The sequence below is a fragment of the Elephas maximus genome, chromosome 27 (assembly GCF_024166365.1).
Source record: "Elephas maximus indicus isolate mEleMax1 chromosome 27, mEleMax1 primary haplotype, whole genome shotgun sequence".
Taxonomy (NCBI): Eukaryota; Metazoa; Chordata; class Mammalia; order Proboscidea; family Elephantidae; genus Elephas; species Elephas maximus.
The window spans coordinates 36,310,945-36,325,513 of record NC_064845.1 but is presented as its reverse complement, the minus strand read 5'-3'; the positions used below and the strand labels follow the sequence as shown (position 1 = coordinate 36,325,513).

The 14,569-nt window shown below is 40.8% G+C and overlaps 1 protein-coding gene across 8 annotated transcripts in view; it reads left to right on the top strand.

Annotated features, from left to right (window-relative positions):
* Window positions 1-14,569, top strand: part of HACL1 (2-hydroxyacyl-CoA lyase 1) — a 71,459-nt gene that overhangs the window by 10,903 nt on the left and 45,987 nt on the right. For all 8 annotated transcript variants that reach the window (XM_049870983.1, XM_049870982.1, XM_049870985.1 and 5 more), the window contains 3 exons: window positions 9,423-9,500; window positions 10,831-10,925; window positions 12,227-12,339. In XM_049870983.1, coding sequence (XP_049726940.1) covers window positions 9,423-9,500; window positions 10,831-10,925; window positions 12,227-12,339 — 286 coding nt within the window. The remainder of the gene's footprint in view (window positions 1-9,422; window positions 9,501-10,830; window positions 10,926-12,226; window positions 12,340-14,569) is intronic.

The window sequence follows — 14,569 nt, the reverse complement described above, 5'->3', positions numbered from 1 at the left end:
TGCTAAAGTAAATAAAAAGTAAATTTTGCTGATGACATGGCTTTATTTTCCCAAACTAAGGTGAGTGTTAAAAGAGATGAACTACTATCACTGCCCAAAGGAATGTAGCATAAAATTGGTTGCAGTTAAAATGAGTCAGTAAATATTGATTGTGCCTAGTGACTGTGGTTACAGAGTAAACAAGATACATCCTCTTCCTGCCCTTACAGAGTTTTATAGTCTAGAAAGGAATAGAGATATTAAAGACTTGTATTAGTGTGGGGGGCCAAGATGGCTGACTAGGTAGACGCTACCTCAGATCCCTCTTGCAACAAAGACTCGGAAAAACAAGTGAATCGATCACATACATGACAATCTACGAACCCCGAACAACAAACACAGATTTAAAGAGTTGACCTGAGTGACAGAGACGGAGAACGAACAACTACGGGGAAGCAGTGATTGTTTTCGGAGCCTGGAGCCAGCATCCCAGTCAGGTAACCTTGGCACCGGGCTTAGGACTGGGCCCAGGGGAGCTGAACACAACATCTTGTGATGGCGCAAACACGGGGCGCAGCCCTACCCCCCTGAACTGACCCTGGGAGGGGGCCCAGCTGGTCCGCTCGGGCGGCACGGCGACACAGCTGGTGGGAGGAGAAGTCCCCGGGAGGCAGCAACTGGTTTTGGAGCCGGGAGTGCAGCGTCCCAGCTGGGGAACCTTGGCGCCAGGCTCTGGACTGGGCACAGGGGAGCTGAACACGGCATCTTGTCATGGCGCAAACATGGGGCGCAGCCCTACTCCCCTGAACTAACCCCGGGAGGGGACCCAGCCGGTCCGCGGGGGTGGCGTGGCGACGTGGCTGGCGGGACGAGAAGTCCCCGGGAGGCAGCGACTGATTTTGGAGCCGGGAGTGCAGCGTCCCAGCAGGGGAACCTTGACACTGGGCTTTGGACTGGCAGCGGAGGATCTGAACGCGGCTTCAGCTGGCCAGACCCTCGGGGACAATCTCCACAGAGCCAGCACACATAGGCGACACGCCCCTCGGGAATCTCAGATAAAATAGTCATCCCAAGCAAGATAAGCAACTTTGGCTATATTCCGGGGTGCTACTCTCCTGTTTTTCTGAACCCTCCCCTCCCCTTCCCAGGCGACTTCATTGGAATTTCCTGAGCCAGAGGGAGAACGGCTCCAGCTCCGCGGCTTTGCTTTTCCTTTTTTTTTTTTTTTTTTTTGGTCTTTTCCTAACCCAATCTTCTGGCCTGAGAGAAGCAACCACAAAAAACCCAGGGACCAAAAATCCTTCCCTAATTGGACTAAAAACACAGAACCAGCTCCAGCCAGGCATATATAATCCAAATCTCGGGCTTTCATCCTTACAGGGAACAAGGTGGCTGTTATAATGCAAAGGCAGTTCTGATAGGGATCTGACTGCATTTTTTTTAGTGGATTTACTGGAAAAACAAGTTTCCCAGGTCTGATATCTCTGCTTATTCAACAGAGCCCTAACTGACCCACAACAGGGAACTGAGGGCTGAAGCTCCCCCCAGACCACCTAGCCTCTTGCCTTAGGGGTCTAAGGAGGGTGACACCTACCAATCAGTAGAGGCACTTGCATTGGGGGCCTAAGGTACAGCTGCAGAGTGCTCCCACCAAGGTGCTATAGGAATAGAGACACACCTACCTCACTGACACTTGGGGGAAGCCTGTCAGCATCCTGCCCCCCCTGGAGTGTGAACCCCAGCTGCTAATAGAATCTGGTGCACACAACTATCACCACTACTTCTCGAGGTGGATAGGTGTTAGGGTGCAGCACACACTTGATGACCCAAAATCAGATTCTACTCAAGAACAGTGAATAGGCTCAGGCATATATATCTGGCAGTAGCCCAAACCAGCTGGTAATAGGTCATAAGTAAATCAAGGACTACAACAAACAAGACAGCACAATCTAGTAGCCCATCCACGTATATTGAAAGAAAACAAAACAAGATAAGACTCAGTGAGCAATTATAGAATAAATCACTACAATATCTTAGTGATGGCTCGGAGACAGCAGTCGATATCAAACCACAGAAAGAAGAAGACCATGACAGCTTCTACAACCCCCCAAACAAAAGAATCAAAATCTTTCCCAAATGAAGATACAATCCTGGAATTATCAGATACAGAATATAAAAAACTAATTTACAGAATGCTTCAATACATCAGGGATGTCCTCAGGAATGAAATAAGGCAAACTGCAGAAAAAGCCAAGGAACACACTGATAAAACAGTTGAAGAACTCAAAATGATTATTCAGGAACATAGGGGAAAAATTAATAAGTTGCAAGAATCCATAGAGAGACAGCATGCAGAAATCCAAAAGATTAACAATAAAATTGCAGAATTAGACAACGCAATAGGAAGTCAGAGGAGCAGACTCGAGCATTTAGTACGCAGACTGGGAAATCTGGAGGACCAGGGAATTAACACCAACATAGCTGAAAAAAAATCAGATAAAAGAATTAAAAAAATGAAGAAACCCTAAGAATCATGTGGGACTCTATCAAGAAGGATAACTTGCGTGTGATTGGAGTCCCAGAACAGGGAGGGAGGGCAGAAAACACAGAGAAAATAGTTGAAGATCTGCTGACAGAAAACTTCCCTGACATCATGAAAGATGAAAGGATATCTATCCAAGATGCTTATCGAACCCCATTTAAGATTGATCCAAAAAGAAAAACACCAAGACATATAATCGTCAAACTTGCCAAAACCAAAGATAAAGAGAAAATTTTAAAAGCAGCCAGAGAGGAAAGAAAGGTCTCCTTCAAAGGAGAATCAATAAGAATAAGTTCAGACTACTCAGCAGAAACCATGCAGGCAAGAAAGCAGTGGGATGACATATACAGAGCACTGAAGGAGATAGACTGCCAGCCAAGGATCATATATCCAGCAAAACTCTCTCTGAAATATGAAGGAGAAATTAAGATATTTACAGATAAACACAAGTTTAGAGAATTTGCAAAAACCACACCAAAGCTACAAGAAATACTAAAGGAAATTGGTCAGAAAACCAAAAATATCAGATACCAGCACAACACAAGGTCACAGAACAGAACATCCTGATATCAACTCAAATAGGGAAATCACAAAAACAAATTAAGATTAATTAAAAAAAAAATGCTCAAAACAGGGAATCATTGAAGTCAATATGTAAAAGATCACAATAATCAAAAAGAGGGACTAAATACAGGTGGCAAAGAACTGCCATATGGAGAGGGTTACAAGTCGATATAGGACAATACAAGTTAAGTTTTTACTTAGAAAAATAGGAGTAAATATTAAGGTAACCACAAAGAGGTGTAACAACTCCGTAACTCAAAAGCCAAGAAAAACGTAACGACTCAACAAACATAAATACTATGAAAATGAGGATCTCACAATTTACAAAGGAAAAGTCTCAGCAGAAAAAAGTAGGTGGAAAAATGAAATTGTCAACAACACACATAAAAAGGCATCAAAATGACAACACTAAACACTTATCTATAATTACGCTGAATGTAAATGGACTAAATGCACCAATAAAGAGATGGAGAGTCTCGGACTGCATAAAGAAACACGATCCGTCTATATGCTGCCTACAAGAGACACACCTTAGACTTAGAGACACAAACAAACTAAAACTCAAAGGATGGAAAAAAATATATCAAGCAAACAATAAGCAAAAAAGAGGAGTAGCAATATTAATTTCTGACAAAATAGACTTTAAACTTAAATCCACCACAAAGGATAAAGAAGGACACTACATAATGATAAAAGGGACAGTTGATCAGGAAGATATAACCATATTAAATATTTATGCACCCCATGACAGGGCTGCAAGATACATAAATCAAATTTTAACAGAACTGAAAAGTGAGATAGACACCTCCACAATTATAGTAGGAGACTTCAACACACCACTTTCGGAGAAGGACGGGACATCCAGTAAGAAGCTCAATAGAGACACGAAAGACCTAACTACAACAATCAACAAACTTGACTTCATTGACTTATACAGAACTCTCCACCCAACTGCTGCAAAGTATACTTTTTTTTCTAGCGCACATGGAACATTCTCTAGAATAGACCACATATCAGCTCATAAAACAAACCTTTGCAGAATCCAAAACATCGAAATATTACAAAGCATCTTCTCAGACCACAAGGCAATAAAAGTAGAAATCAACAACAGAAAAACTAGGGAAAAGAAATCAAATACTTGGAAACGGAACAATACCCTCCTGAAAAAAGACTGGGTTATAGAAGACATTGAGGAGGGAATAAAGAAATTCATAGAATGCAACGAGAATGAAAATACTTCCTATCAAAACCTCTGGGACACAGCAAAAGCAGTGCTCAGAGGCCAATTTATATCGATAAATGCACACATACAAAAAGAAGAAAGAGCCAAAATCAGAGAACTGTCCCGACAACTTGAACAAATAGAAAGTGAGCAACAAAAGAATCCATCAGGCACCAGAAGAAAACAAATAATAAAAACTAGAGCTGAACTAAATGAATTAGAGAACAGAAAAACAATTGAAAGAATTAACAAAGCCAAAAGCTGGTTCTTTGAAAAAATTAACAAAATTGATAAACCATTGGCTAGACTGACTAAAGAAATACAGGAAAGGAAACAAATAACCCGAATAAGAAACGAGAAGGGCCACATCACAACAGACCCAACTGAAATTAAAAGAATCATATCAGATTATTACAAAAAATTGTACTCTAACAAATTTGCAAACCTAGAAGAAATAGATGAATTCCTGGAAAAATACTACCTACCTAAACTAACACAATCAGAAGTGGAACAACTAAATAGACCCATAACAAAAAAAGAGATTGAAACGGTAATCAAAAAACTCCCCCCAAAAAAAGCCCTGGCCCGGATGGCTATACTGCAGAGTTCTACCAAACTTTCAGAGAAGAGATAACACCACTACTACTAAAGGTATTTCAAAGCATAGAAAATGATGGAATACTACCCAACTCATTCTATGAAGCCACCATATCCCTGATACCAAAACCAGGTAAAGACATCACAAAAAAAGAAACTTACAGACCTATATCCCTCATGAACAGAGATGCAAAAATCCTCAACAAAATTCTAGCCAATAGAATTCAACAACATATCAAAAAAATAATTCACCACGACCAAGTGGGATTTATTTTTTTATGCAAGGCTGGTTTAATATTAGAAAAACCATTAATGTAATCCACCATATAAATAAAACAAAAGACAAAAACCACATGATCTTATCAATTGATGCAGAAAAGGCATTTGACAAAGTCCAACACCCATTTATGATAACAACTCTCACCAAAATAGGAATTGAAGGAAAATTCCTCAACATAGTAAAGGGCATCTATGCAAAGCCAACAGCCAACATCACTCCAGATGGAGAGAGCCTGAAAGCATTTCCCTTGAGAAAAGGGAACCAGACAAGGATGCCCTTTATCACCGCTCTTATTCAACATTGTGCTAGAAGTCCTAGCCAGAGCAATTAGGCTCAACAAAGAAATAAAGGGCATCTGGATTGGCAAAGAGGAAGTAAAATTATCTCTGTTTGCAGATGACATGATCTTATACACAGAGAACCCCAAGGAATCCTCCAGAAAACTACTGAAACTAATAGAAGAGTTTGGCAGAGTCTCAGGTTATAAGATAAACATACAAAAATCACTTGGATTCCTCTACATCAACAAAAAGAACATCGAAGAGGAAATAACCAAATCAATACCATTCACAGTAGCCCCCAAGAAGATAAAATACTTAGGAATAAATCTTACCAAGGATGTAAAAGACCTATACAAAGAAAACTACAAAGCTCTACTACAAGAAATTCAAAAGGACCTACTTAAGTGGAAAAACATACCTTGCTCATGGATAGGAAGACTTAACATAGTAAAAATGTCTATTCTACCAAAAGCCATCTATACATACAATGCACTTCCGATCCAAATTCCAATGTCATTTTTTAAGGTGATGGAGAAACAAATCACCAACTTCGTATGGAAGGGAAGGAAGCCTCGGATAAGCAAAGCATTACTGAAAAAGAAGAAGAAAGTGGGAGGCCTCACTCTACCTGATTTCAGAACCTATTATACAGCCACAGTAGTCAAAACAGCCTGGTACTGGTACAACAACAGACACATAGACCAGTGGAACAGAATTGAGAACCCAGATATAAATCCATCCACATATGAGCAGCTGATATTTGACAAAGGCCCAGTGTCAGTTAATTGGGGAAAAGATAGTCTTTTTAACAAATGGTGCTGGCATAACTGGATATCCATTTGCAAAAAAATGAAACAGGACCCATACCTCACACCATGCACAAAAACTAACTCCAAGTGGATCAAAGACCTAAACCTAAAGACTAAAATGATAAAGATCATGGAAGAAAAAATAGGGACAACCTTAGGAGTCCTAATACAAGGCATAAACAGAATACAAAACATTACCAAAAATGACGAAGAGAAACCAGATAACTGGGAGCTCCTAAAAATCAAACACCTATGCTCATCTAAAGACTTCACCAAAAGAGTAAAAAGACCACCTACAGACGGGGAAAGAATTTTCAGCTATGACACATCTCCGACCAGCGCCTGATCTCTAAAATCTATATGATTCTGTCAAAACTCAACCACAAAAATACAAACAACCCAATCAAGAAGTGGGCAAAGGATATGAACACGCACTTCACTGAAGAAGATATTCAGGCAGCTAACAGATACATGAGAAAATGCTCTCGATCATTAGCCATTAGAGAAATGCAAATTCAAACTACGAGGAGATTCCATCTCACTCCAACAAGGCTGGCATTAATCCAAAAAACACAAAATAGTAAATGTTGCAGAGGCTGCGGAGAGATTGGAACTCTTATACACCGCTGGTGGGAATGTAAAATGGTACAGCCACTTTGGAAATCTATCTGGCGTTATCTTAAACAGTTAGAAATAGAACTACCATACAACCCAGAAATCCCACTCCTCGGAATATACCCTAGAGAAATAAGAGCCTTCACATGAACAGATACATGCACACCCATGTTTATTGCAGCTCTGTTTACAATAGCAAAAAGCTGGAAGCAAACAAGGTGTCCATCAACGGATGAATGGATAAATAAATTGTGGTATATTCACACAATGGAACACTACGCATCGATAAAGAACAGTGACGAATCTGTGAAACATTTCATAACATGGAGGAACCTGGAAGGCATTATGCTGAGCGAATTAGTCAGAGGCAAAAGGACAAATATTGTATAAGACCACTGTTATAAGATCTTGAGAAATAGTATAAACTGAGAAGAACACATACTTTTGTGGTTACGAGGGGGGGAGAGGGGGGTGGGAGAGGGTTTTTTACTGATTAATTAGTAGATAAGAACTGCTTTAGGTGAAGGGAAGGACAATACTCAATACATGGAAGGTCAGCTCAACTGGACTGGACCAAAAGCAAAGAAGTTTCCGGGATAAAATGAATGCTTCAGAGGTCAGCGGAACAAGGGTGGGGGTTTGGGGACCATGGCTTAAGGGGACTTCTAAGTCAATTGGCAAAATCATTCTATTATGAAAACATTCTGCATCCCACTTTGAAATGAGGCGTCTGGGGTCTTAAATGCTAACAAGCGGCCATCTAAGATGCATCAATTGGTCTCAACCCACCTGGATCAAAGGAGAATGAAGAACACCAAGGTCACACGATAACTATGAGCCCAAGAGACAGAAAGGGCCACATGAACCAGAGACCTACATCATCCTGAGACCAGGAGAACTAGTTGGTGCCCGGCCACAACCGATGACTGCCCTGACAGGGAGCACAACAGAGAACCCCTGAGGGAGCAGGAGATCAGTGGGATGCAGACCCCAAATTCTCATAAAAAGACCAGACTTAATGGTCTGATTGAGACTAGAGGAATCCCGGCGGTCATGGTCCCCAAACCTTCTGTTGGCCCAGGACAGGAACCATTCCCGAAGACAACTCATCAGACATGAAAGGGACTGGACAGTGGGTAGGAGAGAGATGCTGATGAAGAGTGAGCTAATTATATCAGGTGGACACTTGAGACTGTGTTGGCATCTCCTGTCTGGAGGGGGATGGGAGGATAGAGAGAGTTGGAAGCTGGCAAAATTGTCACGAAAGGAGAGACTGGAAGGGCTGACTCATTAGGGGAAGAGCAAGTGGGAGTATGGAGTAAGGTGTATATAAACTTATATGTGACAGTCTGACTTGATTTGTAAACGTTCACTTGAAGCTCAATAAAAGTTAATTAAAAAAAAAAAAAGACTTGTATTAGGCTGACATATGTACCTTTAAGCACAGACTGCATTAAATAATTTCACCCAAGATTCCTTGGGTGTACATTTTGCAGCTCGCTGATTCTGGTAGGCTATCAGGGCTGTCTTCCTAAAATCAGACTGTTGGCAGGAACAGTGTTTTCTCTGGTTACAGCAGACAATTGGTAATAACTGCTGTTACTTGGAATTCTAAATCGTCTTTTCAGCAGTATCTGGGGCAGTGATTTGGGGTTTATTCAGGCTTTTGAGGAGACACCAAACCTCTTTTCCTTTTTCTAACAAGAGTAATTTATGTGCATGGTTAAAAAATAATCCTGTGGTTCAGAGGGCATAAAGTTAAAAATAAACGTCTTCTACCACTTCTGTCTTTTTCTCCAGTGCTAATTAATTTCTGATGTAGCTTTCCAGAAATGTTTTTTATGCACATGTTATCCTGTTTGTGATTTGAATAGGGGGTATCTGTCTCCTGGGGAGTGTGGACGGAATCACATACTGGACATTATGCTGCACCTGCCTTTTGTCACTTAACACTGGCCGTCTTTCTGTATTAGCACATCGGGAACTACTGCTTTTTGAAACATAGCTGCATAGCATTCCCTCTGTGAATTCGCCACAGTTTATTAAACTAGTTCCTTTGTTTGTTTGTTTGTTTTTTGTTACTGAGAACCCTGCTTTAGTGAACGCCCTAGTTTATGTTTTCTTGCGCCGGTGGAAGTATAATTCCAAGCTTTGAAATTGCTGGGTCCAGGGGTATGCTTATTGTAATTTTTAGTGGATGTTGTCAACTTCCCTTTCTATTTACTCTTACTGGCAGCTTATGAGGGCACTTGTTTTCCTGTGTTCTCGGGGACACTGGGTATTATGAAGCTTTCTCATTTTTGTCTACATCTGAGAATTAAAATAGTGTTTTGTTTTGATTTGCTTACTGAATTATGTTGAGACAGAAATTTGATTGTGCTTTGCATAGGCTTAAAAAAATAGCTAATGCATTGTCTCCATTTTTTCTCTACATATAATAGAAAGTAATGACTTAAAGTTTTGTCTTCCTTTAAAAGAGTAATGTGATCTGTGGGTGGAATTTTAAGTAATTTTTTTTTTTTTACACACATAGGTTGAAGCTTGTAGATTATATAGCAAGTTCTCTGCCCGGCCAAGCAGCATAGAAGCTATTCCCTCTCTTATTGAAAAGGTACAGTATTTAATTACAAGCTCTCCTAGTGACTGGCTTATTTTGGTTACTGATACCTACATTATTTTTATTCTCAAAAGAATAAGTAACAATTAGAAATATGCACAGGCAGTTAAAAATGACAGTATTAAACAGCTATTCACACTTTGATGATCACTGCCATTACATTTAATTACAGAAACAGAGAGGCGAAATAAGGTTATTTTTGTGATGAGTTTCTCCTGTGCTTTAATTTTTTAGATTATTATTTTTTTAATTATACAAAAGAGAAGAGTAGAATGAAATCCTTTATACCCTCTTTTTTCTTTGCAAATCAGGACTAATGCATGTAAGACCATCTCTTAGTTGGCTAAGTAGCATATTATAAATGAATTTTGGTTAACCAACATTTATATGTGACATTCTGTTTGAGCTGTTTTAAAACCCTGAGTTCCAGAAACCATTTGACTCACAGTTTCTGGAAACTCTGCCAGATTCTTAGGATTAGGAAACAGGTGAAAGTACCTGGCACAGAGCAAAGATCTGGGTGCAGAGCCCTGTGAATAATCGCTAGGGTTAAAGAGTGACAGAAAACGAGTTCTAAAGCCCTAGTAACTATTGTCTCACTTACCTCTTTCCTTTTTAAACAAAAATATCTTTTAACATACATAGACTCGATAGAGGGCATTTAATTAAAAAAAATTTCTAGGCTTTATTTTTTAGAGCAGTTTCGGGTTTACAGAGAAAGTGTACAGAAAGTTCTGAGAGTTCCCATACGCTCCTCTCCCTCCTGCACGTTGCTTCTCCTGTTAACACCTTACATTACTGTGGTACACTGGTTTCATTTGATGAACCAGTATAAATGCATCATGGTCAGCTAAAGATCATATATATGTTAAGGTTCACTGTTGGTGTTGTACAATCCTATGAGTTTTGACAGGTGCTTAATGTCCACCATCATAGTATCATACAGAATAGTTTTGCTGCCCTGAAAATGCCCTGTGCTCCACCTAGTCGTCCCTCCCCTCTCCTCTTGACCCCCTGGCAACAACTGATCTTTTCACCAGCAGCTTAGCCTTTTCCAGAAGGTCGTATGTTTGGAATCATACAGTATGTAATACTGGCTTCTTTTACTTAGCAATGTTATTTAAGGTTCCTCCATGTCTTTTCATGGCTTAATAGCTTATTTCTTTGGGGCATTTCAATTTTAATTAATTTTTTTTTAATTCCAACTAAGGATGTCTCCTAAAATTAAAATAGTGTTTATTTCACAGCTTTAAATTATTTTCAAGTGGAATATGGTAATAAAGATTGAGAGTTTTCAAATCTGTTGTATTTATAATAAATGTAGGCCGTGAGAAGCAGCATTTATGGCTGTCCAGGTGCATGCTATGTTGACATACCTGCAGATTTTGTAAACCTCCAGGTGAACGCAAATTCTATAAAGTGAGTAATTGTTACACATAATTTCCTTATCATATTGTTTACCTTCTTAAAAGGATCTGCCTAGCAGTCTGTAGGGTGATCTTCATTTGTCTTGTGATGATTTAGTAATTAAACTGAATCCTAGACGAAGGGCCTAATTCTCTTAATTAAAGTGTTGTTATTTAATAATTACTTATAGATATGAGTTTCCTGAACTCCTCATTTGAAATTATTCCTGCAGTGACCTCTTCATAGTACAAACCAGGAAACAAGGCAACTGTTGAAACGTTATTGGGACTCAGCAAAAAGTTCAGCTTGCCTATCTCTCTCTCTGCAGGATTTAAAAATATTCCTACACAGATGCTACTATGATTTGTCATGTCCCCTCATTCCTTAAATAAACTCTGAGTGAACAGTCAGTATGAGAAACGTCTTGTTCACTGGTATCTCAGCTACCCCTGGGAAGGACGGGTACTTGGGTTAATGCCTCAACCTGGTAACCATTTAGTGTGTTCCTTCCATTGTGGACCAGATGGTTCACCAGTGACTACCAGGAGACAATGGGCCTTTCTGTACACTCAGTGTACCAAGGAGGGATTTCTTTTTGGATGTGTCAGACAAAAAGGACATCTATTGTGCATAATACCTGAACATGGCAATGAAAATAATGCTGTTGCCTTACCTGGTGAGTGGAAATATAGTGAGGTGGTTAAAACATGGACTTGGAGACAGAATGACCTGATTCAGTCCAGTCTCTGCCACATGCCATCTGGGTGCCTTGGGCAAGTTACTTACCCTTTCTGTGCCTTAACCCCGAATGGTAAAATGAGGGTAATGGTAATACCTAAGCTCATTGTTTTACAAATTAAATGAAAATAAATAGCACCCAAGAAGTATTAAAAATTAGCATTTAGTGTGGTTACAGTATTATTATAGCTACTGTTACTACTATAGTGCAATGCCTTTAACCCAAATTTCATGGCAATGAATTACCTGTTTGACTATTAGATGATATTAGGGAATGTGATGAGGATATTGTGGTTATATAGGGGAAGGTCCCTATCTTAAAGCTGCATGGGGAAGTTTTTAGGGGTGAAATGTCTCAATACCTATAATTTACTCTAAAATGGTTCAGAAAAAAAAAATGTGTGTGTGTGCACGTGTATGAAGCAAATACAATAAAATGATGTTAGTTCAATCTAGATGGTGGATACGTGGGGTTTATTATGCTATTTTTTCTACCTTTTTATGTATTTGATATTTTTCACAGTAAATAATTTGAAAGCTGGCCTCTTTCAATTAACAGGACTCTTTATTTCTAGGTACGTGGAGTGCTGCATGCCACCTCCTGTTAGCATGGCAGAAACCTCTGCTGTATGTATGGCAGCATCTGTTCTCAGGAATGCGAAGCAGCCTCTTCTTATCATTGGGAAAGGTAGCACCAGATGGGCCTCTAAGTCTTGCAAAGTGTCATGGATTGAATTGTGTCCCCTAGAAAATATGTGTCAACTTGGTTAGGCCATGATTCCCAGTGTTGTGTGGTTGTCCTCCATTTTGTGATTGTAGTTTTATGTTGAGAGGATTAGGGTAGGATTTGTAACACCACCCTCACTCGGGTCACCTCCCTGATCAATGTAAAGGGATTTTCCTGGGGGTGTGGGCTGCATCGCCTTTTATCTGTAAAGAGATGAAAGAGAAGCAAGCAGAGAGTCGGTGACCTCATACCACCAAGAAAGCAGCACCAGGAGCAGAGCACGTCCTTTGGACATGGGTTCCCTGCTCCTGAGAAGCTCCTTGACCAGGGGAACACAGAATTTGGTACCAGGAGTGGGGTGCTGCTCTAACAGATACCTAAAATGTGGAAGCGGTTTTAAAACTGTGAATGGACAGAGTTGTGACAGCGGCAGAGGACCAGCACAGCAGAGAACGTGCAGCAGCAGAGAAGCAGGAACAGCAGAGAAACAGCGGCAGCAGAACCAGGAGACCAGTGCGAGACGGTGCTGGAGTCGACCCATGCGGTAAGAGAGCTGAGTGCCTGTGTGCAGGAGGCTTCCTGGTGGAATGGGGTACCTCTGACTACTTATCAGTGGAGCTACAGAGCTTTGGAACACTTGCCACAGCAGGGCAGATGCTGGTGTGAGGCCTGAGGAGCTGAGAGGCCAAGAAACCAGGAAGCAGAAGCTGAAGAGACAAAGAACACAAGAAGCCTAGCTGGCTCAGCCTCAAAAGGTATGGCCTTGACCTCAGGGCTTTCAAAGAGTGGAGCCATACCCTGTGGTGTTTCTAAGGGAGGAGTTGCCACTCACATAGGAAGAGGAGAATTGCGCGCCTAAAGCTGAGGGAGCAGAGTTGCTGTCCCGTGGGCCTGGAAGGCAGAGCTGAAGCCCAGGCCTGAGGGGCCTCCACTCAGAATCTGGAGAGTGTGGCAGATACGTAGAGGCTAGCGGGCAGGGTTATTGTGTAAATTGTCTCAGAGAACAAAGGATTATTTTCAAAGCTTTGAGGGCTAATGTAATGTGTTCTGCTGACTTGCTTGGTGCCTGTTATACCTCCTTTCCCTTCAGTTTCTCCTGTTTGTAATGGAAATGTCTAGCCTGTGCCTGTTCTGCCATTGTACCATTGGATGCAGATAACTTATATTCTAGGTTTCTCAAAGAAGAATTTTTGGATTTTGAGTTAAGACTTTTGATATGATATAATGGGGTGAATATGTTTTGCATATTGTGAGAACGTGATTTTGGGGGGCCAAAGGGTGGAATGTCATGGATTGAATTATGTCCCCTCAAAAATATGTGTCAACTTGGTTAGGCCATGATTCCCAGTATTGTCTGGTTGTCCTCCATTTTGTGGTTGTAACTTTATGTTGAGAAGATTAGGGTGGGATTGTAACAGCACCCTCACTCAGGTCACTTCCCTGAGCCAGTGTAAAGGGATTTTCCCTGGGATGTGGCCTGCACCACCTTTTATCTGTCAAGAGATAAAAGGAAAGAGAAGCAAGCAGAGAGTTGGGGACTTCATACCACCAAGAAAGCAGCACCAGGAGCAGAGCACGTCCTTTGGACACGGGGTCCCTGTGCCTGAGAAGCTCCTCGACGAGGGGAAGATTGAGGACAAGGACCTTCCTTCAGAGCCGACAGAGAGAGAAAGCCTTCCCTGGAGCCAATGCCCTAAATGTGGACTTGCAACCTACTAGACCGTGAGAAAATAAATTTCTTTTTGTTAAAACCATCCACTTGTGGCATTTCTATTATAGCAGCACTAGATGACTAACACACAAGGCTTTAGAAAGAATGCATAATCTGTTTAGAAATTGTCCTCATTATTTCTTAACAGCTTCACTGATGTTTGAAATTGGAATAAAAGTTCTCTTGATTTAGCATCGTATGTCCCTCCATGTATGTACTGCAACTTACTTTAATATTTTTAAGGCGTTTGGTACGTATTGTCAAATTGCTGTCTCCCAAAGTGGTGTGCAGTTTACAGGCCTGTCGGCGATTTATCATGGTGTCCATTATCAGTTTCTAGAACTGAGACTGCCGTGAATCACGTATGATTTAAGTTATTACCTGTCCCTAGTAGTTCCCATGCTAGTGAATTATCAACTACTTGGGAACTGACTACATAGAGTGTAAAATTGGTTTTAATTAAAATGGTGAATAACAGAA